Raw genomic sequence first — 23348 nt, forward strand, 5'->3', positions numbered from 1 at the left:
TCATGAAAATGACTTTTCTCTTGTGTGTATTTTCTGATGTTTATAAAGAGATGGTCTCCGTGTAAAGCTTTTGCCACATTCAGAACAAGAAAATGGCTTCTCACTTGTGTGACTTTGTTGATGTGTAACAAGATGGGATTTGTGTTTAAAACTTTTCCCACACACAGAGCATGGAAATGGCTTCTCACCTGTGTGACTTCTCTCATGTGTAACAAAAGATGTTTGATGCGTAAAACATTTCCCGCACTCCGAACATAAAAATGGTTTCTCACCTGTGTGAGTTCTCCGATGTGTGACAAGATGTGATTTGTGTGTAAAACTTTTCCCACACTCAGAGCATGGAAATGGCTTTGCACCTGTGTGATGCGCCTGATGTTTGTTAAGATTTGATTTCTGTGTAAAACATATCCCACACACAGAGCACAGAAATGGTTTCTCACCTGTGTGAATTCGCTGATGCTTAACAAGATGTTTGTTATTTGAAAAGCTTTTACCACACTCAGTACATCGAAATGGCTTCTCACCTGTGTGAATTATCTTGTGTTTAAAAAGAGTGGTTTTATGTGTAAAACATTTCCCACACTCAGAACAGGGAAAAGGTTTCTCATCTGTGTGAATTCTCTGATGTGAAATAAGATATGGTCTCTGTGTAAAACATTTCCCACACTCAGCACAAGAAAATGGCTTCTCTCCTGTATGAGTTCGCTGATGTGACACTAGATCAGATTTCTGGGTAAAACTTTTCTCACATTCAGAACATGAAAACGGCTTCTCCCCTGTGTGAGACCTCAGGTGTGAAACAAGACATGACTTCTGTTTAAAACTTTTCCCACACTCAGAGCATGGGAATGGTTTTTCACCCGTGTGACTTCTTTCATGAATAACAAGTGATGACTTATATGTAAAACATTTCTCACACTCAGAACATGAAAATGGCTTCTCACCTGTGTGACTTCTCTCATGTATAACAAGAGCTGATTTGTCTCTAAAACATTTCCCACACTCAGAGCATGTATGGGGCTTTGCAGTGGCCTTAGTTGGTTGATAATTAATGACTTTTGTGTTCTGTTGGGCATCTGTTCTAGAACAGGAAAATATTTTATCTATTGTAGGAGCTGTAATAGGTGTACCACTATCTGAGGTATCAGGAGAACATTCCCCATAATCAGAGGGGTCAGATGACACATTTGCACTGTGAGGTGCTCTATGTATAATTGTGGTGTTAGGGTTTTGTCCTAGAGAATCTCGGGTGATGTCGGGATCTTCTATGTCACCATATGTAGATAAGATGAGATGTCCCTCTGAGATCTTCCTTCTGTTACATCCATCTGCTGGGAATAAAATAAATATATGTAAAAAGTATTGTTTCTCTATAATTAGGTTAATTTACTGATAAAGACTATGGTGAGCGGTACCCAAATTACCAATGGGTAAATTCAGTTGTTTCATGGTACAATTTATAACATATTCTGACATATTAATGCTATGTTATAGTTATCTCAGGGTTTACATGTTTATTTTAATTCAAAACATAAAATAGAATTATGTTTGGCATTGGTGCCACCACTGCTAGCAAAGGAAGCACAAGGACATTTAAGCTTGCAGCCTAGTATCGAGGTTCCTGCAAGTATTTATATTGTATGTGCTTCAAACACCATTCAATTGCTGGTAAAATCTTCTGATCCCCCAGATACAGAGGCCAATGCCTAATCAAGCACTGGCCCTTTATCGTCTTGATTGACAGCTGCAAGGACAGCTTTTATCAAAATCTTGAAATATGCCAGCGCTCGATTTTCTCAATATGATAGATGGTACCAGCCACGTGGCAATAGGTTTCTAATTAGAAATTACTATAGGCTCTGTACCTGGGACGCAAGGAGATTTTACCTGCAAAAGGGCCGTATTCAATTGCCGGTGAAAAGCCGAGATCAGCGAAAAGTTCTCGCCGGTGACGTCATTTCGTCAGGCGAGGACTTTCCCCGTATTCAATTCCACAGACTTTTCGCCGGTGCGAAAAGTCTGTGCCTTGTAACCAGCGGGAAAGATTCACCTCTGAATGGAGGCGGAAAAAAGTGCAGAATTTGGGGTTTGAGGTGCAAAGTTGCGGGAACACCCCTGCAGACATGGGACAGTCCCCCAAAGGTAAACTGCTTTAAAAAAAAAAAAAAGGATTAAAATATACTTTAGAACACCCCAAAAAAGTACTTTCATTTTGGGGGCGAAAAAAAACAAAGTTGGGGTACAAACTTAAAAAATAGCGAAATCGACTCCAGGGGGTCCCCCAAGTATGCCCAAGCTGTTCTTTAGATTGCAGGAGCTTACTGAAGGTGCGTTTTTTAAAAACGCACTTTAGCAATTTTTAACCATGCTTGCACCCATTTTCATGTACTCCAAATTTAATGGGACTACTTATTTTGGACAAAAAAAAATGCAAAATGCTATTCTTCACCACTTGAGCAAAGACACTAAATAGCACCAATTGAGAGCTTTAAAGCACCCCAAATACCTTCAACAGGGCTATTCGGGGGTATCCATAGTGATCCCCCATGTCACTGCATCTTTTGGGGGGTGTCACGCTGATTTCCCCAAATCTGACAAGACTTTTTGCCGATTTGAGTTTAGCCGGGATGCGTTTTCGCGTCCTTTGGAATTGAATCGGGCGAATCGCGGTGACTAGCACGATACTTTTCCGGAGGCAAAACTAGCGATGACGGCAAAAACTCCGGCATTCAAAAAGTCCGGGACTTTTCGCCGGCAAATGAATACGGGCCTTAGTGGTGAAAGAAGCATAGTTCATAGATTAGGAACTTGCAGAAAATTAGGTCTCCTGAGGCTGGGCTGCAAGCTTCAATGATTTAAGCAGAAGATGAGCAAATTCCTCATGCTGTCATTCGCTGGACACACACAGATTGTCAATTCTGGCGACAAGCGCCGACAAGTATCCTCCCGTTTTGAATTCATACACGGCATTATTATTTCCACGCAGCTTGGCCCATGTACAATATAGGTAAAATAAAGCGTGGACAGGTTCGTTTTAATAAATTGTGATGCTTGACCTGGAGTTACTTTACAACATCCAAGAAGTTGAAGAAGGGATTAGAATAGATTCTGCACAAGATTAAAAAAAACATATAGATAATACAGATGTGATGAAGACAACTATCTATACAACTATTACAATGCGCAAAGTATAAATAATACCCCTTTTACACCTAAACCCCAGGTCCAGTCACAGCTGCTCATACCCCTTTCACACCACAAGTTGGACATGGGTTCTTCCCGGGTTGTCGCCTTCACACTGCACCAGTGTCTGTCCTACAAAATTTGTGTTACAGACCAATAAAGAGGAGTCATCTGCCAACAAGCATCTTTTAAACACCTTTCAGACCACGGCATATCCGTGTCGGGACCAGGTTCGAACACTCGGGACACACAACCCGGGTTGACCATTTCACATCGAACCAGGACCCGAGTTGTCCCGGCAATATCCCGAGTCAGAGGCTCGGTGTGAAACGGCTATCACAATGTTGGAGACGCTCCCTGGAGTTAAATACTCAAAAAAGTGAAGATGCAAAGACACAAAATTAGAGAACTCTTTATGGGGTCACACATTATTACATATGATTATTTATTCATGTATAATACTTCACTTTTATTATAAGCCATTATAATATTTGATGAGCACATACGTGGTCGTTATTAAATTGTGACCACGTTCAAATATATATTCAAAATGGTGTTTTAAAATGTATATTTGCCGACAGAGTGAAATATTATAAAACTATTCACAGATAATTACCATCAACAATGAGTATTCAATAAATATATGAGACCTAACGGCCAGTCGCCTCCATTTTGTGGGAGTAACGAGGGCAGGGACAGCATCTTCAGACACAGGCTTCCTAGCCCCAGCAATGTGACACCACCGGCCACCCAGCGTAACCCGAGGTGGCTGGTGTCCATGCAAGAGATCCGATGGCTGTGTCCTCGGACACAGCTGTGGACCATCAAAGAATGCGTCTTTCTACTACAGATGCCTCCTGCTGCTTTTGCATATGTTAGCATCGCTGCTGCCTCCTTACGAATCTAAATCCGTCCACATTAGAATCAGGCCGACTGTTGCAAAGAAAACTTGTGAACAATCTAGAAATATACAATTGCAAAGTGATCTACTTTGGTACCAAAGTATCTTCTAAGCAGCACGGCGGATGTCGCTGTATACACACAAATCGCCAACGCTTTCTTAGGCAGTTTCTCTTTGGAAAATAATGAATGTATCCAGCTGCGCAATTTGATTGCAAAATAATAACAAAGTAACTTTTAGGCAGCACGACGGCTGTCCATAGCAAAAGACATAAACACAAATAGTTTACTTATTAGTTATGCAGTTACTTTTTTAAAATAATATGTATATCCAGCTACATAGTTGTCAGATATATCACAATAATTAAGGAAAAAAAGCAGGATGAATGTCACAAAGAAGATTTTTACATACAAGAAGTCCTAAGTACATGAGGAGTTAGGTTCCCTTATTATCGGAGTAAGTCTACATATTATGTACAGGTTATGCTATTACAAAGTAGAGGAATCACTTTGGAATCCGAGTTAATGGAGAAATAGTGTATTCGGCACCAATTAGATGCAGTGGGTGCTTCTGCTGTCAGCAGTCTTACCGAGGCAAAGGACAGCTGATGAGAGAGCTTTTGCCACTGGTGTACATAGAGAATTAAAGATTACAGGGATGGTTCCACTGCACACTATTAGAGGTTAGGTGGGTCATGTTACTGATTAAGCATTGCAGGGCTCAGAGGCTTCTGGGATCAGGGAGACCAGTTTGTGAGAATAAGGAAGGAAGATACGCATGTAAGTGTAGTCCTGATGCTGGCTGAGGACTCCTGTCTGTGCGGGCCGAGTCTGGTTATCAAAATCAAAGGAGATTTACAGATGTGTCTTAATACACTGTGGCTTCAGTTGCGCAACATCTCCTCTCTGCGATGCCAGGTCCTGAGCGACTTGGCTGGTAACACACAGTGACATGATGTGAGGAGGAGAGCAGGAATATAATAGGGACTGATGGCTCCTGATGTATGAGATACGCCAGAGAGTGTGGGGAGGAGACTGGTCAGATCTCTGGTCTGGTAACACACAGTGACATGATGTGAGGGGGAGAGCACGAGTATAATAGGGGCTGATGGCTCCTGATGTATGAGACACACCAGAGAGTGTGAGGAGACTGGTCAGATCTCTGGGCTGGTAACACACAGTGACATGATGTGAGAAGGAGAGCAGGAGTATAATAGGGGCTGCTGGCTCCTGATGTATGAGATACACCAGAGAGAGTGAGGAGGAGACTGGTCAGATCTCTGGGCTGGTAACACACAGTGACATGATGTGAGGAGGAGAGCAGGAGTATAATAGGGGCTGATGGCTCCTGATGTATGAGATACACCCGAGAGTGTGGGGAGGAGACTGGTCAGATCTCTGGGCTGGTAACACACAGTGACATGATGTGAGGGGGAGAGCAGGAGTATAATAGGGGCTGATGGCTCCTGATGTATGAGATACACCAGAGTGTGAGGAGGAGACTGGTCAGATCTCTGGGCTGGTAACACACAGTGACATGCTGTGAGGAGGAGAGCAGGGGCGAAATGTAATAGATTGAGAGTACTGAAAAGGTGCAAGTTTATTGCAAAAAACATGCGAGTTGCAAATTTGCATATGTAATAGGTCGCGAAAACATGCAAATTCGCACTAAACTCGCTTTTTCACTTCTCTCATGGCCCAAACTCACATCCAGATGTTTTCCCATTAATAACAACTCTCACAATGCAATAGGGTGCGAGTTGCAAGCTCGCACAGAACTACTTATAAAAAAAAAAATTAAAAAAAAAATCGTAAAATAATAGACCTGTTTCTGACTGGTGAGATCAATGTGGCACTTTACTGTAAAGACCATTATCACTAATTAAACCCCTCAATACACATATATAACTTATCTTACTTATAAACAAATGACAGAGACAATCAAGTTTGAAATTCAAAATTTACTGATCACAGAAAAAGTTAACACAAATATAACATAAAAATGGAAATTATATAGTGTTCATTCTAGCACCCATCACCTGCCACAACTCATGCAGTTCCTCTTTCCTGCCTGGGGTGTCGCTCTCTGCTATGGTGCTTCTAGCACACTCTGGTCTCTATATCAGAAGTCTGTTGCATCAGCTGAGTGTGCTAGAAACACCAGAGCAGAGAGTGACACCCCAGGAAGGAAAGAAAAACTGCACGCATTGTGACAGGTGCAGGGTACTAGAATGAACACTAAAATATAACATAGGGAAAAACATAGAATTATTTCTTTGGGCCTGTGCTACCTCTGCCCCTACCTGGACCTTTGACCACACCACCTCGTCTGCGCACACCTCGCCTTGTGGGATGGGTTGGTGATGAGGTTGGCGGGGTGGTAGTTATTCTTTGGCCTGCAAGCTCCCTTTGTAGGGTAATAAGAGCCTCTGTTTGGGCCCTAATAGCCTGACTGACATCTAACAGGCGCATGTCAATGGTATGGGCCATTCTTGTTCTTGTGCCATGTGCCACTCTGGTGATATTCGTTAATTGGCGCAGCTGACTGCTGATGGCGTTCATCTGTTGGGTCTGAGTGGTCATAAAGTTCACTTGGATTTGCCGAAAGTTCTCCAGAGACTGTGCCATCTCTTCAACAGATGGGGTGGGTTGAGCTGGTGCTATAAGCTGCGGCGGGGCGTACTGGCGTTCTTCCGACTCCATAATGAAGCCTGCTACGGTGTCCTCTGCCAGCTCAACTGGCTCAACAGGCACGAGAATTATTTCCTCCTGAGCCACGAATTCCTGATTGACGACCGGTCTTGGTGGAGCCGCACGAGAGAGACCTGAAAAGTGGATACTAATGGTAAGTTTTCATACGTGTTAAAAACAAAATACACTGTCCCTAGTTATTTGTCCCTACTATCAATGCATGTCTTGCCGATATACATGCTTGTGTACAGGTGTTTCAGTAGTTACTTCATTAAAGTATTGTTTTAGCCACACTACAAGCATGAGGACCGATTTAGACATTCATCCGAGGATGAACGCTCTGCTCCTGGGCAGGACAGGTGCTCCGATCTCGCTCACAGACTCCCCAAGCCACTTGGGGCGGTGTGCCTGGTCACCGTTCCCGGAAACGGAGGCGTGTCGCCTCCCTTTTCCGGGAGGGACGAGGCCAAGGGTCTGTGTCGGCGGACTCAGATTCCTGGCCTCTTGCGTGACCAGGCACCGGCCTGACCGAAGGAACAACCATCGTAACCATCAGTGGCAATGGTGATCCCAGCCTGCTCCTGGGTCTGACACCTCCTTCTGCATTTGTATCTGAGATGGATGGATTTGCACATCCGTCCATCTCTGGCTTGGCTAATAAGTTATTTCCGGATGGGACTTTTGCTTCTTGAGAGACACCTCCCTGCAGCAGTTAGTAATTTGATGCCCCAATATAGTGCCCTAGTTAATTTCATGTTGTGCCACATGAAAGTGCCCCAGTTCCTATTGTGCAACATTATAGTGTCCTCCACAGCACAATGAGCAGATCAGATTATGCAACGTTACAGTGCCCCCTTACCGTTATAACATCCACTACACACACTTCTCTCTGAAAAGGTAATGTCACATCGTTCTGGCTGGGCAATGGGTCAAACCCAATTGCTTAGCAGGCAAATCTGGGAGATTGGTATGCAACTTTATAACCTGGGTTCATGCCCCCTAAGCCTCTCGGCCCCAAAGCTGTGGAGCCGCACCCACTACAGTGACGCCCAGGTTTAGGACTCACCAGCCTCATTGTCGTCGTTCTCAGGATATCGCCTTTTAGCAGCCTGGGTTGAAGGTCTCATCTGTTGTGCAGCTGAGGAAAGAAATAGAAAAGGGTGAACATTGTACACATTTGTAAATGGCATTACCCTTGCTAGGGTCCTCACACTTATCGGGGTCTTCGAATTACATTTGGAATTAATCAGCAACAGTTTATCTAACTAGAGGGTCTAACACTGAGTTCAAACTGAATTAGGTTGGTGCACTTAAAAGGTAAAGGCTTACCAGGCCAGCCTTGGGATGGTGGACGGTCTGTGTCCTTGATATGGATGCCGGGAAGGATTTCAGGTGGTATCACCTGCTTCAGCTCCTCCTCGTAGGCCGTGTAGTTGATGGGTGCTGCTCGGCAGCCCCCTGACCTGCGCGCTTCCTGACGCTCCTCCGCCAGCTTCGCCTTCAGGACGCGCTTCACGTCATTGAAGCGCTTCTTCACGTTTTCAACGCAGCGCCTGCAGGAGCCGACTGCATTAACGGCATTGGTGACTGCTTGCCATAACGCCTTCTTGCGGGCCGGGGTGGTTCTATGTGACTGGGCTCCGAGGAGGCGACCGTGCACTGGCAACATTGCGTGCACCAGTGCACAGTTCTCCTCGTAACTGAACCGCACGTTACGCCCGGTTCTCGTCTTCCCAGGGGCAGACACAGCAGGCTCTTCCTCTTCTTCCTCCTCCTCCTCCTCACCACCCTCCTCCTCAAACTCCGGCTGGGTGACAAACACCGCCTCCTCCCGACTCTGCTCACCCCCAACTCTGAGCCTAAAGGACATCCTGCAGACTGATCAAACAAACAAACGTTCACTACCAAAGCTCCTCCACACCTACACTGTCTCCTTCCAAACCCTATCAAAGGTCAAAATGGCAGAGGTGGGAATAATATAGGGCCTGTGAGGTTCAACTCAGATGACTTTTGGGGACCAATGGATCACTTTGTTTTATAGTAATGACTCGCATGTAATGAAACTCACATTCCAATTTGCAAGATTTATGTGGGCTCCACCGGCAGAAATCTCACCTGATGTTGCATGCGAATTACGCCCTCACCTTGAAACTCGCACTCTATTACATTTTGCCCCAGCAGTGTAATAGGGGCTGATGGCTCCTGATGTATGAGATACACCAGAGAGTGTGGGGAGGAGCCTGGTCAGATCTCTGGGCTGGTAACACACAGTGATATGATGTGAGGGGGAGAGCAGGAGTATAATAGGGGCTGATGGCTCCTGATCTATGAGATACACCAGAGAGTGTGGGGAGGGGACTGGTCAGATCTCTGGGCTGGTAACTCACAGTGATATGATGTGAGGGGGAGAACAGGAGTATAATAGGGGCTGATGGCTCCTGATCTATGAGATACACCAGAGAGTGTGGGGAGGGGACTGGTCAGATCTCTGGGCTGGTAACTCACAGTGATATGATGTGAGGGGGAGAACAGGAGTATAATAGGGGCTGATGGCTCCTGATCTATGAGAAACACCAGAGAGTCTGGGGAGGAGACTGGTCAGATCTCTGGGCTGGTAATACACAGTGACATGATGTGAGGGGGAGAGCAGGAGTATAATAGGGGCTGATGGCTCCTGATCTATGAGATACACCAGAGAGTGTGGGGAGGGGACTGGTCAGATCTCTGGGCTGGTAACTCACAGTGATATGATGTGAGGGGGAGAACAGGAGTATAATAGGGGCTGATGGCTCCTGATCTATGAGAAACACCAGAGAGTCTGGGGAGGAGACTGGTCAGATCTCTGGGCTGGTAACACACAGTGACATGATGTGAGGGGGAGAGCAGGAGTATAATAGGGGCTGATGGCTCCTGATGTATGAGATACACCAGAGAGTGTGGGGAGGAGACTGGTCAGATCTCTGGGCTGGTAATACACAGTGACATGATGTGAGGGGGAGAGCAGGAGTATAATAGGGGCTGATGGCTCCTGATGTATGAGATACACCAGAGAGTGTGGGGAGGAGACTGGTCAGATCTCTGGGCTGGTAACACACAGTGACGTGATGTGAGGGGGAGAGCAGGAGTATAATAGGGGCTGATGGCTCCTGACTTCCTCACTGGGCAGATACATTTCCTTCATTAGTTTGTACTGACAGAGGAAGGTGTAGGATAAGAGATTATTTTGGTAACTGGACAAGGAGAATACATCACTGTTTTCTGTAATAAGTTTTTATTACTCACCTGTGCTGATATCTGTAGGTATTTCCTCCTCCTTACACTGCTGATCACCCCTCACATACATCTCTTCTTCCTCTAGAACTTCTACCTTAATATTATTTAGAACATCAAACTAAAATATATATATATATATATATATATATATATATATATATAATACAAAAATATAAAAAAAAAACACATCCATCGTTCAGGACACTCCCTACAGCCCACGGAAGATATTTACACTGTTTGCTCTCACTTATTGTTTAATTAATCTTTTCGCACTATTTATATGTATTTCTATTACTTACAAGTGTATGGTCATGTGATGTAGGGTATCAATAACACTTTTCCAGATGTCTCCTGACATGAGTGTACAAAGACACTCACACGCATAATAATAACACTTGAACAACACTATGGGAGAAACCACATCAGCCACCGACAAGTACTCTCGCTCTACACCCCACTCTGATCATCAGAGATCCCCCCAGCCGCACGCAGTGTTTGTGCATCACAAGGAGCCGTCAGCACCTCCGGCGAATGGCACCCCTGCCTTGTGCACACACCACTTCCGGCGCTAGCCCGGTGCACACCCGGTGACCTCATCAACAGGAGCCACGAGGAGCCGCCAGACTCCATACCCAAGCGGCATCCAGCACCAGATACCCACCCCCGGTTGCCCCGCCGGCACACGTGGTACGTGCAAAAAGGCTGAAGAGCGCACCCCGCACCCCGGAGCCGCTAGCCCGTCGCAATCCACCCACCCAACCCGGGTACAGCCACACCCGGTGACCTCAGCAACAGGAGATACGAGGAGCCGCCAGACATCGCACACAAGCGGCATCCAGCACCAGACACCCGCCCCCGGTCGTCCCGCCGACACACGCGGCACATGCACAAGGCAGAAGCGCGCAATCCGCTCCCCGGAGCCGCCAGCCCGTCGCAGTCCGCCCACCCAACCCGGGTACAGACACCGCGCTGACGCAGACACCTCCAGTCTGCCATTAAGAACGCCACCACCGTCAACAGCAGCACGTGGCACAGCCGCTCCAGGAGACACAGTATACAGAGAACAGCCTGCATACACAGCGCTGCACACCACCAGAGACTGCCGATCACCATCCCCTTATCGCAACGCCTACCCAGGCACCTACCGGTAGGTAAGTTGTACACTGTGCGGGACGCCGCCATAATACCCTCCACCACCACACTGCCGGGAGATAAGACTGTTGACCAAAGGTCCAGCAGGGACAACGTGCTGGTCCAGAACTGCACGACAAGGAGCCCCCTAAAAGGGTCCACCCACCTTCCCCCCCGTGCACCCATCCTTCTACACCCCCATACACCCCTGGGTCAATTGTTTTCAAGCAGCACTGTGTCTATTTCAATAAAGCCTTTGACCCAACACTACCGTCTCAGTCTCTCTGTTAGACAACTCGTTTACACCCACACACAGCACACACTCCCACCTCCAACAGTTGAGCGCGCCTAACCCTCATTTTACAACACTATGGGAGAAGTCCATATCATGGTTTGTAGGACACACTTACGCGGCACAGTGAGAGCATCAGTAACCATTTTCTGCTACTCATAGTACGATCCAGAGAGTAGTCGAGGATCCAATATTGCTCATAGTGTGGGGACGAGTAGTGGATTTAGTTGAGTAGAGGAATACAAAAAGGTTTCATTGGGTGATAAAGGAGGTGAAAAAGTCCTCAAAACTGGACAGGATATAAGGGAGACATGTAGCCCCTACGGAATATATATAGATACTTTTCTTTAGAACAACTCACAGTAAGGACTTTGCAGGGGTAAGATAATGGGGGTACATTTACTAAAGTGAGAGTATTTAAAAGTGGAGATGTTGCCCATAGCAACCAATCAGATTCTTCTTAACATTCAACTAGCACCTTCTAGAAGATAATAGCTAGAATCTGATTGGTTGCTATGGGCAACATCTCCAATTCTAAAAACTCTCTCTTTAGTAAATTTACCCCAATGTCCGAGGGAAAAGGTGGGAAATAGCTCCAGCTAGAGAAAAAATATCCTGGACCCCAGCAAGTTCAAACGAGCTATGAAGGTGCTGATGATCTACAAAGGACCACAGGCTAGTAATCCCCTGGGTTACCCAAGAAGAAAGTAGGTAAGAAGCCAATTCATGCCAGTCTATCTATCTTCCCCTCCCAGGGCACTGAGTCACTGACTGCTATTGTTATTATCGGTCAGTCACATAACTGTACAGAACTCTCACTGTTCAAATGTTTCCCCCCTGGAGAGCTGCCCATCCCAGCCAGCTAATTGTTTCACTGGAGCCCTAAAATGCTCCAGAACAGCAGCAAGGAGGCTGATGCTTGGAGATTTTGTCACTGGAACCCAAACACGTCCAGAGGCAGCAGATAGGTCCTCCAGCAGAATCCTGTTGGAATGTATTGGAGGAAATTCCTCCACCCTTTCCAGACTTGCAGGCACAGGAGCAGTGGCCAGCTCCCCACTTTCCATTAGGGGCAATGTTAAACATCTAACCTACCTGATGCTCTTGTGGGGTCCTGTGATTCTCCTCTATACAATCCTGGGAATAAAGAGGACGGGGACATCTCTCTGGGGTACTTCTGTTTTTTGGGTCCACCTGTGGGAGACACACAGTGACTTAGGGCCTGATTCAGCAACGAACACAAATGTACGCAAGCAACTTCAGTAACATGGGACCCATACACAGAATGGTGGTTGACCTGACCCTCTCGCAGACTTTGCTACATCTCCTGTACGCTGTGAGTGCTCAGGCTGCGTAGGGTATCGCAATGGCTAATTTATGCACGCCTCCGCAACGGCGTTGAAACTTACTGACACACCTGCGGTTGCACGACCACACCCCGTCACCACCCACAAACGGTACTTCTAGTCGATCACTGGGTGGTGAGGTCCGTGTGTTGTCTGCGATCGCATTCCCATTTGCAGCGCCTGGTTCGCGCACGCGCACTGCGTTTTATACGCATGCACACAGTGCAAACATTGGCCGGCTGCATGCAGCATTGAGTTCCTTGCTGAATCAGGCCCTGAGTACATTGTATATATGTGATTATCAGGTTATGTGTGTATATAGGAGGCCCCCATACCTGCTCCCCCCTGTACAATAAATGGTAGTCTCCTCTTACCCATCAATATGTGACTCTTATATGTATTAAGTGTTTATTACTCACCTGTGTTGATATCTGTAGGGATTTCCTCCTCCTTACACTGCTGATCACCCCTCACATATGTCTCTTCTTCTCCCTCTGTATCTTCTGCCTTCATATCAGTCACATACGTCTCTTCTTCTCCCTCTATATCTTCTGCCTTCATATCAGTCACATACGTCTCTTCTTCTCCCTCTGTATCTTCTGCCTTAAAATGATTTAGCTCTCCACCCCTATTAACCTAAAAAAAAAATGTCTGATTTCATTGACTGACATTCAACTGTATAATATCGGTGTGTAAGAAGTCACTTTGGTATATTGGGGAGTCCCTAAATTTCTCCTACCTGATGCTTCTGTGGGATCCTGTGATTCTCCTCTGTACAATCCTGGTAATAATGAGGACGGGGACATCTCTCTGGGGTATTTCTGTTACTGGCTCCATCTGTAGGAGACACACAGTGACTGATTACACTGTATATATGTGATTATCAGGTGATGTGTGTATATAGGGGGTCCCCATAGCTGCTCTCCCCTGTACAATAAATTACAGTCTCCTCTTACCCAGTGACGTGAGGTGCCGGTGATTCTCCATCATCACGTCCTTGTACAGACCCCTGTGTTCTTCTATATACTCCCCCTCCTCCTGCATGGAGACAAAGACAAGAACATGCCCTGTGTAACACATACAAGGTGACTGCACATTTTACAACGAAACAGATAATGCTTATTATTAGTAGTAGTAGTATTATAATACTGTAATATAATGGTTTCTATAGAAGATCTCACAGAAGCTACACAAATAATATTCCCGACTAATATACACTCCCATAAAGAGCATTTTACAGTTTTAAAATCAGGCAGGGCACGGCGTCCTGCTAAAACAGCCTAACTGGAACACTATCTCCTCCAACTGTAGTATAATAATAACAGGAGACCAAAGTCTCCTCCTCCTGTAGTATGAGGTCCTTCTGAAGTAATTCTTGTGGAGAAAGAAACGCGTTAAGGGTGTCCCCATATCAGCTGCACACTTGATCATTATCACTGGATCCTCTTGGAATATTGTGGATATCAGTGCTAATTCTAGCCTGCTATATACTTTTAGTGCAGGACGTTTCATTCTGGAGACACCACAAGCCACTGCAGGGCTATTAACCGGACGGTGTCCTGAGGCGACGATATCCCTAAGACCCTATTATTCTCCACCTACCACGCAGACGGGGAGAAAAAAACACACCCCTGTGCAGGGGCTCACAGCACATAGCCGTGACCACGGGTCCATGCCGGATCACACCAGGTGAGCAGATATCTTTGCACACTACAGCTCCCTGGGTGCGTACGTGCCCACAGACCGTGGCGTGGATCTTACGGCCCGGCACTTCATCTAATGCTGAGTATATAGATGACTGTACCTATCAGCTCATTATTGTGGAACTAGGCTCCACGTCTTAATAACGGAGCTCCTTATGGAACACTAATATAACAGGTTTACTGATTGGAGAATCCGTCTGAGACCTATTTTAAGACTATATGCTAAAGTACATTGGATCCTTGCATGTTATTTACTTTCTAAGGGTCAATTGATACAATTTAACTATTACTAGATCTACACTAGAGTATTCAGCTGGTACTCTGTGTTTTCTGTAAAACCAGATTGGGACTGGAGTCTATGCTGCAGATAATTCAATCTATAATAATATCTTATATACATATTATTATTTATCTCTAAATGCAGAATGTGATATTTCATTTATATGTGTAGTTAATTGTGATTTTTATATGGATATTTATCAAGACATGCTCATTGAACTATTTTTGGAATAAATTGATACAGTGTTCAAATTTTGGTGTGTCTCTGGAGTCCCGTATAGGCTGTAGGGCGCTCTCTATTTTTTGCATTGTTTACCTTTTAGGACTAGGGCATTGGTGGACGCCCTGGAGAGCTGCCAGCCATAATCAGGTACATTTCTCTATTGTTTAGACTTTGTATAGACTTTGTTTAGACCCTGTATTATAATAATAACAACAACAACAACAACAACAACATTACACCACAGGCTGCCACCCTGTAAAAACAAATAACAACAACAACAACAGCTGATCCCCCTGTATAATAATAAAAATAAAATAATAATAATACAGGGGGAGCAGCCTTTGGTGTCCTGTTGTTATTATTATTATTATACAGGGGGAGCAGCCTGTGGTATCCTATTATTATTATTATTATTATTAATAGAACATCACAGGCTGCTCCCCCTGTACAATAATATTAATAACAACAGGACACAACAGGCTGCTCCCCCTGTATAATAATAACAGGACACCACAGGCTGCTCCCCCTGTATTATTATAATAATAATAGGACACCACAGGCTGCTCCCCCTGTATAATAACAACAACAGGACACCATAGGCTGCTCCCCCTGTATTATTATAATACAGGGGGAGCAGCCTGTGGTGTCGTGTTGTTATTATTATTATCAACAACAATAACAACAACAGGGCACACACAGGCTACTGCCCCTGTATAATAATAATAACAACAACAGCAGGCCACCACAGGCTGCTCTCCCTGTATAATGATAACAGGACACCACAGGCTGCTCCCCCTGTATAATAATAATAACAACAACAGGACACACACAGGCTGCTCCCCTTGTATAATAATAATAAAATAATAATGAAAGGATACCACAGGCTGCTCCCCCTGTATAACAACAATACCAGTACACCACAGGCTGCTCCCCCTGTATAAAAATAATAATAAAAAAGGACACAACAGGCTGCTCCCCTGTATAATAAAAGGACACCTCAGGCTGCTCCTCCTGTATAATAATAATAATAATAAAAGGACACCTCAGGCTGCTCCTCCTGTATAATAATAATAATAACAACAGGTCACCACAGGCTGCTCCCCATGTATAATAATAATAACAACAGGACACCACAGGCTGCTCTCCCTGTATAATGATAACAGGACACTACAGGCTGCTCCCCCTGTATAATAATAATAACAGGATACCACCGGCTGCTCCCCCTGTATAATAACAAAAGAACACCACAGCCTGCTCCCTCTGTATAATAATAACAGGACACTACAGGCTGCTCTCCCTGTATAATAACAACAGGACACAACAGTCTGCTCCCCCTGTATAATGATAACAGGACACTACAGGCTGCCCCCCTGTATAATAATAATAGGACACCACAGGCTGCTCCCCCTGTATAATAATAATAATAACAGGACACCACAGGCTGCTCCCCCTGTATAATAATAACAGGACACCACAGGCTGCTCCCCCTGTATAATAATAATAATAAAAAGCCACCACAGGCTGCTCCCCCTGTATAATAATAATAACAGAACACCACAGGCTGCTTCCCCTGTATAATAATAATAATAATAACAGATACCACAGGCTGCTCCCCCTGTATAATAATAATAACAACAACAGGACACACACAGGCTGCTCCCCTTGTATAATAATAATAAAATAATAATGAAAGGATACCACAGGCTGCTCCCCCTGTATAACAACAATAACAGTACACCACAGGCTGCTCCCCCTGTATAAAAATAATAATAAAAAAGGACACAACAGCCTGCTCCCCTGTATAATAAAAGGACACCTCAGGCTGCTCCTCCTGTATAATAATAATAATAAAAGGACACCTCAGGCTGCTCCTCCTGTATAATAATAATAATAATAATAACAACAGGTCACCACAGGCTGCTCCCCATGTATAATAATAATAACAACAGGACACCACAGGCTGCTCTCCCTGTATAATGATAACAGGACACTACAGGCTGCTCCCCCTGTATAATAATAATAACAGGATACCACCGGCTGCTCCCCCTGTATAATAACAAAAGGACACCACAGCCTGCTCCCTCTGTATAATAATAACAAGACACTACAGGCTGCTCTCCCTGTATAATAACAACAGGACACAACAGTCTGCTCCCCCTGTATAATGATAACAGGACACTACAGGCTGCCCCCCTGTATAATAATAATAGGACACCACAGGCTGCTCCCCCTGTATAATAATAATAACAGGACACCACAGGCTGCTCCCCCTGTATAATAATAATAACAGGACACCACAGGCTGCTCCCCCTGTATAATAATAATAAAAAGCCACCACAGGCTGCTCCCCCTGTATAATAATAATAACAGAACACCACAGGCTGCTTCCCCTGTATAATAATAATAATAATAATAATAATAACAGATACCACAGGCTGCTCCCCCTGTATAATAATAATAATAATAATAACAGGACACTACAGGTTGCTGCCCTGTATGAGAAGGAGGAGTATAATAACAAATAGCATTACCAACACCCTCTTAGTGCCTCCATTAACCGCTGTGACCGGGAAATACGGCGCCAGAAAACCAGTAATCACACAGGACAAGCGGCCATGCTGCCGGAGTACTCCTTCTTTCGGTTCGGTCTGCGGGAAAATGGCCGCCGCTCCCTCACACAGGGAGACATTTGCTAAATAAAAGCAAAAGATTTGCTAAGGCTCTAGTGTCCAGATCACCTCCCCTGGCTCCTGCAACGTCACATGACCTGGTGGTTGCTATGGGGACCGGTTTTTGATTGCTGTCCTGAGAGCGTTACATTCTGAGGCCCTGGGGCTGTGTGTATATAATATGTGATGTTATTACCTGTAGGTGTGGTATATAGCAGCTGTACATGTGTGATGCCAGACACCCTGACACAGAGCCGTAACTAGACTTTTTGGTGCCCTGTGCTAGAAAGACCATTGGCGCCCCCCTCATTTTTCAAAGGGACAATGCACCCAAAAAAGGGCCATGGCTTCATGGGGAATGGCCGGGGAAGAGATAGGAGAGGCCAGGAGATGCTGGGGATGAAATAAGAGGAAGCTACAAGCAAGAATGATAATAAACAGACATTTGACAGGCCCAAACATCGCCCCCTGACCTGTGGTGCCCTGTGCGATGGCATCGGCCGCACTACCCTAGCAACGGCCCTGCCCTGACATACATGTGGTGTATAGTATTCTCCTCCCTGTCTATCTGAGCTGGATATGTAACTGTGTATATGTATATAGATATCTATATATAGATAGATAATAGGGTCTCCTCTCTCTGTACAATATGTAGTAATGAATATGTGTGTGTATATGATATGTGAGACACAGCGGTCAGTGCATGACACAGCCCCTTATCACATCGCTAATAGACATCACCGCTGTCCGCAGCATTTGCAGGATGCCTCAGTGCTGGAATGCACAGAAGAGAGAGTCCCCAGAGAGGTGTATCAGTAACTCTCCCTTCTAGCTAGTGCTGATGTGACACGTAGCGGATCCAATGCGGCCATGTTGTGCCTGCTCCAGATCCAAAAGCCCCATGAGACTTCAATTCAATCTAACTGCACATGTGCAAGCACTGACCAGAGCCCGGCAGTGGGACCTGGAGGTGAGCAGCATAGCTATTCTGCTCCTATATAATCAGCATCTCAAGTTGGACAGGTAATCCTAGCTTGTTCCAGTGTCCTGTATCTGTGCTACATCTGTGCAAAGCATCCACCTGTCTGCTCAGGTATATTGCTGTTCCTGGTTCCGTTCCCGACTAATCCACAGCTACCATCAATTCCGGTGTTCGGTGTGTATCCGGTCCTGTCATCATCCTGTGCTCCCAGACTACAGAGAAAATCCCAGTCCAAGCCTGGTAAATCCTTCTGCCAAGATCTGCTACTCAAGTGTCCAGGACTACAGAACCAAGAAGAGTGCTTTATTATTATCAAGTAGCAAGCCTGGATAACCTACTGCTACACTCTTCTCTGCTGCATACATCATACCATCAACAACACCGACGTCCATGGTGGTCTAATGGGTACGATACAGCATCTCTCTGCAGGGACCCGGGTTCGATCCCCGGTCAGGGAAGCATCTAAACTACATGTCAAGAGGTGTCCTTAGGCCTGCCAGCTTTGCTTACACACCTCCCACTTCTAACACAGACGTCTACCTGACTTTGGTTCCACAAACAAATATAAGCGTGACAAAAGTCTATTAAGGCAAAAGAAATGTGATTTATTAGTGTGCCTCGTTATAAGGTAAGTCAGTAGTTCATGGCCCATTCTCCACCTTGTGTCTAGAATAATATAAGAAGCTTCTAATAATAATAGTTTAACAGAATTATTTATTACTTACTATGTAGCATAGGCCCTGATTCTGACCCACTCGCGAGCGGCTGTCCGCTCGCAAGTGGGTCGATGGTGTGCACTGCGCATGCGCACGATGGAGGGAGCTCCGTTGTGCGCATGCGCGAGACGCGACGAGCGAAGAACTTTCCTTCGCTCGTTGTGTCTGATCAAAGGGGGCGTGCTGTCGATGTTGATTGACAGCACGCCCCCTTTGGTGGGCGTGCCAGGGGCGTGGCTGCCAGACGGAGGCGTTCCCAAGGGAACGCCTACCGTCAGAAGCCGGCCCCACTGACATCACTAGTGATGTCAGTGGGAGTGATTTTGGCTCTGATAGAGCCAAAATCACTCCTGGCCTTGCGGTTGAGAAACTCTACCGCAGGCTTCTGCTCGCACTGGCGATGGTCAAGACCATCGCGACCATCATCCTGCACGCTCGTATAGGCTGTGGGTGGTGACCCACAGCTATACGAGCGTCCAGGAGGACGCTCCATATTTATGGAGGTGGGCCCTGATTCAGAGCGAGCGCTCTGGTCAGAGCGTCCGGCTCTGAATCAGGGCCATAGTTCCCAGACTCTGCTATTACAGTCCAAGTTTTAGGGATATTCCAGGGCCAGAGTCAAGACTCTCACTAAACTTATTGGAGCAGCACTTGTACTGTTCTCATCAGGAACCAAAGTTTCTTGTTTTGTCCAAGTCATTTCCACAGGTACCATTTGTGTACTGCACAACAAGGACTTTGCCAGTGGACTTGGGACTGTAAAGGCGGGTATCCACTACTAGATATACAAATGAGAGCACGATTACGACATTGCAATCGTGCTCTCGTTTGTATATCTAGTGATGTGCCTAGAGTGAACGCTCACTCGTTCAGTCCAGGCACATCCATCTTCCCCGCACATGCTGAACCTGACGGGATCATCAGGTTGACCAGCATGTACGGGCGATGACAGATGTCAGAAGTGACCAGCGTGCACGCGCATCGCTGGTTGCTTCCGACCAAAACATGCCCGATGCACGCGCGATTTGCAAGCGATTGCGCGAACACGACGTAGTTATCGTGCAATTGCTTGCTAAAATCGCCTAGTGTATACCCCCCTTAAGTTTGGAAATTGTCAACTAAATTCCTCATTCTTGACTGTTGTACTAACAAGTCTTTTCTTTGCTCCTGTGCTTTATTTGTTATACTTCAGGTGGGATTTCCTATTAAATTATTGAGGAAGGTCCCGTAAGAATTGGAAGTTTTGGATAAAAGTGACCTAAATTCCACAAAGGACTTTTCTGGATAATTGAGCCTATCTTTTTCCTCATCTGGAACCTGATAATTAATATTTTTGAAATGTTATAGATACGCTACTTGAATTAAACACATTTTACTAATCTATAATAGAATTCTAATAAAATGTCTAGCAAAAGCACAGTGAGAGCTGGAGGGATCCCCTCTCAGCTCTCACTGGCTGCCTGATGCCCAGACACATCTATCTGTTGATACAAATTTGTCCTCCTACATCTATCCTCAATATGCCATATAGTGCAATGTGCTTGGCGTGAGCGTGCCGTCATGTCCCGTGCAACTCTGCTAGCATCAACGTTTTTTATTTTTTTCAGAAAATACATCTAAGTCGCAATGCATCTAGAATGCACCAGGAGGCTATGCTGATTAATGTGATGACACTTGTATATATGAAGATCTCATAAAGGTTGAGTGCGTCTCCGAAACGCGTTGATGCAGCTAGGACACTGACACCAAAATGTGCTTTATGCAGAAGGATTCTGAGGCACCAAGAGTGAAGGTCAGAACTTGAGCAGCGACAACAGCACTGCTATCCCGGGCAGCAGTGCAAGAGATTGCAGAACTCAAATATCAGACCTTTCATTTCCTGGGTACGCTGTCTTGTTTTTCATGTTAAAAACAACACACTGCTTAAAGAATAAAAGGAGGGAGGTACTCCTGTCCATGAAAAATGAAGGAGGATATTTTAAATTGAATATGCAATCACAAAAAAAAATACTTTTTTCTTACAATAAGTGTAAAAACCTAGCGCTAAGTTTTGGCATAATTTTTGTGGATTTAAAGGTTAGACTGATTAGACTCCAGGTGCAAGACTTGTTTACCTGGCTCTATAAAATGTCTGTCAGCCTCACAGTTCTGTATGGCTGTACAGTTATTTGCCCAAGAGAGACTTATTCCTTATATTGACTGCTGTTTGTCTTTTATCCTGTGCAGCCCGTTATCTCCAATAAAACCTACTCCGGTTTTGAAATCGACGTGTGGACTATCCTCATTCCTCCCATCACTCAGCATCTACCAACTTGTAGGCATCTGCTAATACCGCCACAGAAGAAGGTTATCTTACAGCATTAAGTGAAAATATGGGAAAAGAGAGACTAGAAAACAGGGTGAGAGAGACAGAGATGGGAAGAGAGTGAAGGGGTTTGAGGGGGAAATAAAATGTGCGGAGAGGGGGAAGAGAGATGGGAGGAGGAGGGGGAGAGATGTAGGAGGTATTACACAAATGCTCAAAGTGAGCATAGGCAATAACCTTAAAAAAAAATTTGTTTAGTTTTTTTTCAAATAGGCTCATTAAATAATATTATCGTCATGGTAACCAGATGGCAATCAGTAGCTTAAAAGACTGCAAGGGGGTGTGGTCAAACTACACATTCACAGATCACAGTAATATCCCTGGATTTGTGGATTAGGGATGTAGTTAGTATCCTGGCGGTCGGCATGCCGCCGATAAGTATTAGGGTTAGACACTAGGGGGAGGGTTAGATTGCGGGGGGGGGGGGGGGTGAATGTTATGGTACTTAGTTGGGTCGGGATACCGCTGTCGATATTGTAACCGCCGGCATCCCCTACCCAACCCGTGGATTAGAACGTACAACCTGTAAATCACACAAACTATTATTTTCCGTTAATTGATGCAACACAATTGGAAACAAAACGGAAATGTATCCGAGATGCAGTGATATAGTTATTACTTAAAGATATATAGAATTGTAGAATTTATAGCAGTATAGTTTTATTAATATAGGACCTGATTGTAAGTCGCACACAGAAGTACACACCGCGGCATGTACGGGCGGTCCCCTGCCTGCAAGTTTATGCAAATGCCCAATAAACTCCTTCCCTTGTGTACATCCGTGTAGCTGAATGTGCAAGGACTGAGATCCCCACTTTTAGCGCCCGTGCACGCTGTAATGCCGATTAGTGAGTTCTTATACACCATCATTCGTCGCACCAGCCCCATGGCAGATGCAGGGTCCCTGCCTGACCACGCCCTCCTATGGCTGCGGCTGTGTGTCAGGGACTGCAGCTGCTTGCACTGACACTCCCATAACACGTCCACTGAGCGGCCCAATCTGCATGCACCACTAGCCACCTCCCAGCCACTAATGCCCATCAGTTTTCCGCCATATTTCTGATGCAGTCCATCTTGATCACACCAGCACCTTTGTGCGTACCCTCAGGGTAATGCATGCGCCATAGTCGTTTTCAGACATTGAATGCGTGCGGCTGACTAATTAGCGCAGACTGAGGCTGGCGGTGAGCAATAGGGTGTATGAAGGGACAAGAAATCCCGGCAAGTGCCATCTCGGCATCTAAGGCTAACACAAGAGGGAGTCTTGTGAGTATTTATGGTATGTATCAAATCAGTTGTACGTCTAATATTATCAGAGGCCTGAGAACTGGAACAAATCCATATTGACCGGGATGAACCAAAGATGGGAAAAGAACATTTAACTGTTTGCCAGGATGTTCACAAATATTTTAAGATCCACATTCAACAGTGAAATAGGTTTCTAGTTAGTGCAATAAACGGGGTCTCTTCCAAGCTCAGGAATAACCACTATGCTAGTGTGGGCGGTTGCAGGGTCTAAGGTCCCCCTCAAGGAGCCTGCAATAAGGTAGTGAGTTTAGGAGCCAGGGTATCAGGAACTTTCTTGTAGTAATGGG

General features: G+C 45.4%; 2 protein-coding genes across 2 annotated transcripts in view; both read right to left on the reverse strand.

Annotated features, from left to right (window-relative positions):
• LOC148443056 (uncharacterized) lies at window positions 1-1449 on the reverse strand. The gene is made up of 2 exons (XM_088463267.1): window positions 1425-1449; window positions 1-1331 (listed from the first exon to the last, which is right to left on the reverse strand). The coding sequence occupies exons 1-2, from the start codon at window positions 1447-1449 to the stop codon at window positions 1-3; spliced, it is 1356 nt and encodes a 451-aa protein (XP_088319393.1).
• Window positions 1450-3250: 1801 nt separating this feature from the next.
• LOC148443057 (uncharacterized) overlaps window positions 3251-23348 on the reverse strand; it is a 95600-nt gene continuing 75502 nt past the window's right edge. Inside the window, exons 12-15 of the mRNA XM_088463268.1 lie at window positions 8104-8652; window positions 7841-7912; window positions 6387-6908; window positions 3251-3315 (exon numbers count right to left, since the gene is read on the reverse strand). Of these exons, the coding sequence (XP_088319394.1) occupies window positions 3251-3315; window positions 6387-6908; window positions 7841-7912; window positions 8104-8652 (1208 nt within the window). The remainder of the gene's footprint in view (window positions 3316-6386; window positions 6909-7840; window positions 7913-8103; window positions 8653-23348) is intronic.

This window comes from Taudactylus pleione, unplaced genomic scaffold, assembly GCF_031769625.1.
Source record: "Taudactylus pleione unplaced genomic scaffold, aTauple2 ptg001337l, whole genome shotgun sequence".
In the NCBI taxonomy this organism is placed as follows: domain Eukaryota; kingdom Metazoa; phylum Chordata; class Amphibia; order Anura; family Myobatrachidae; genus Taudactylus; species Taudactylus pleione.

Excerpts from the sequence above, each read along its gene's own strand:
- LOC148443056 (XM_088463267.1), bottom strand. The coding sequence starts at position 1,449 with ATGAAACAACTGAATTTACCCATTG. Across the intron at positions 1,332-1,424 it reads ACAACTGAATTTACCCATTG|CAGATGGATGTAACAGAAGG; the intron begins GTAATTTGGGTA and ends TTTTATTCCCAG.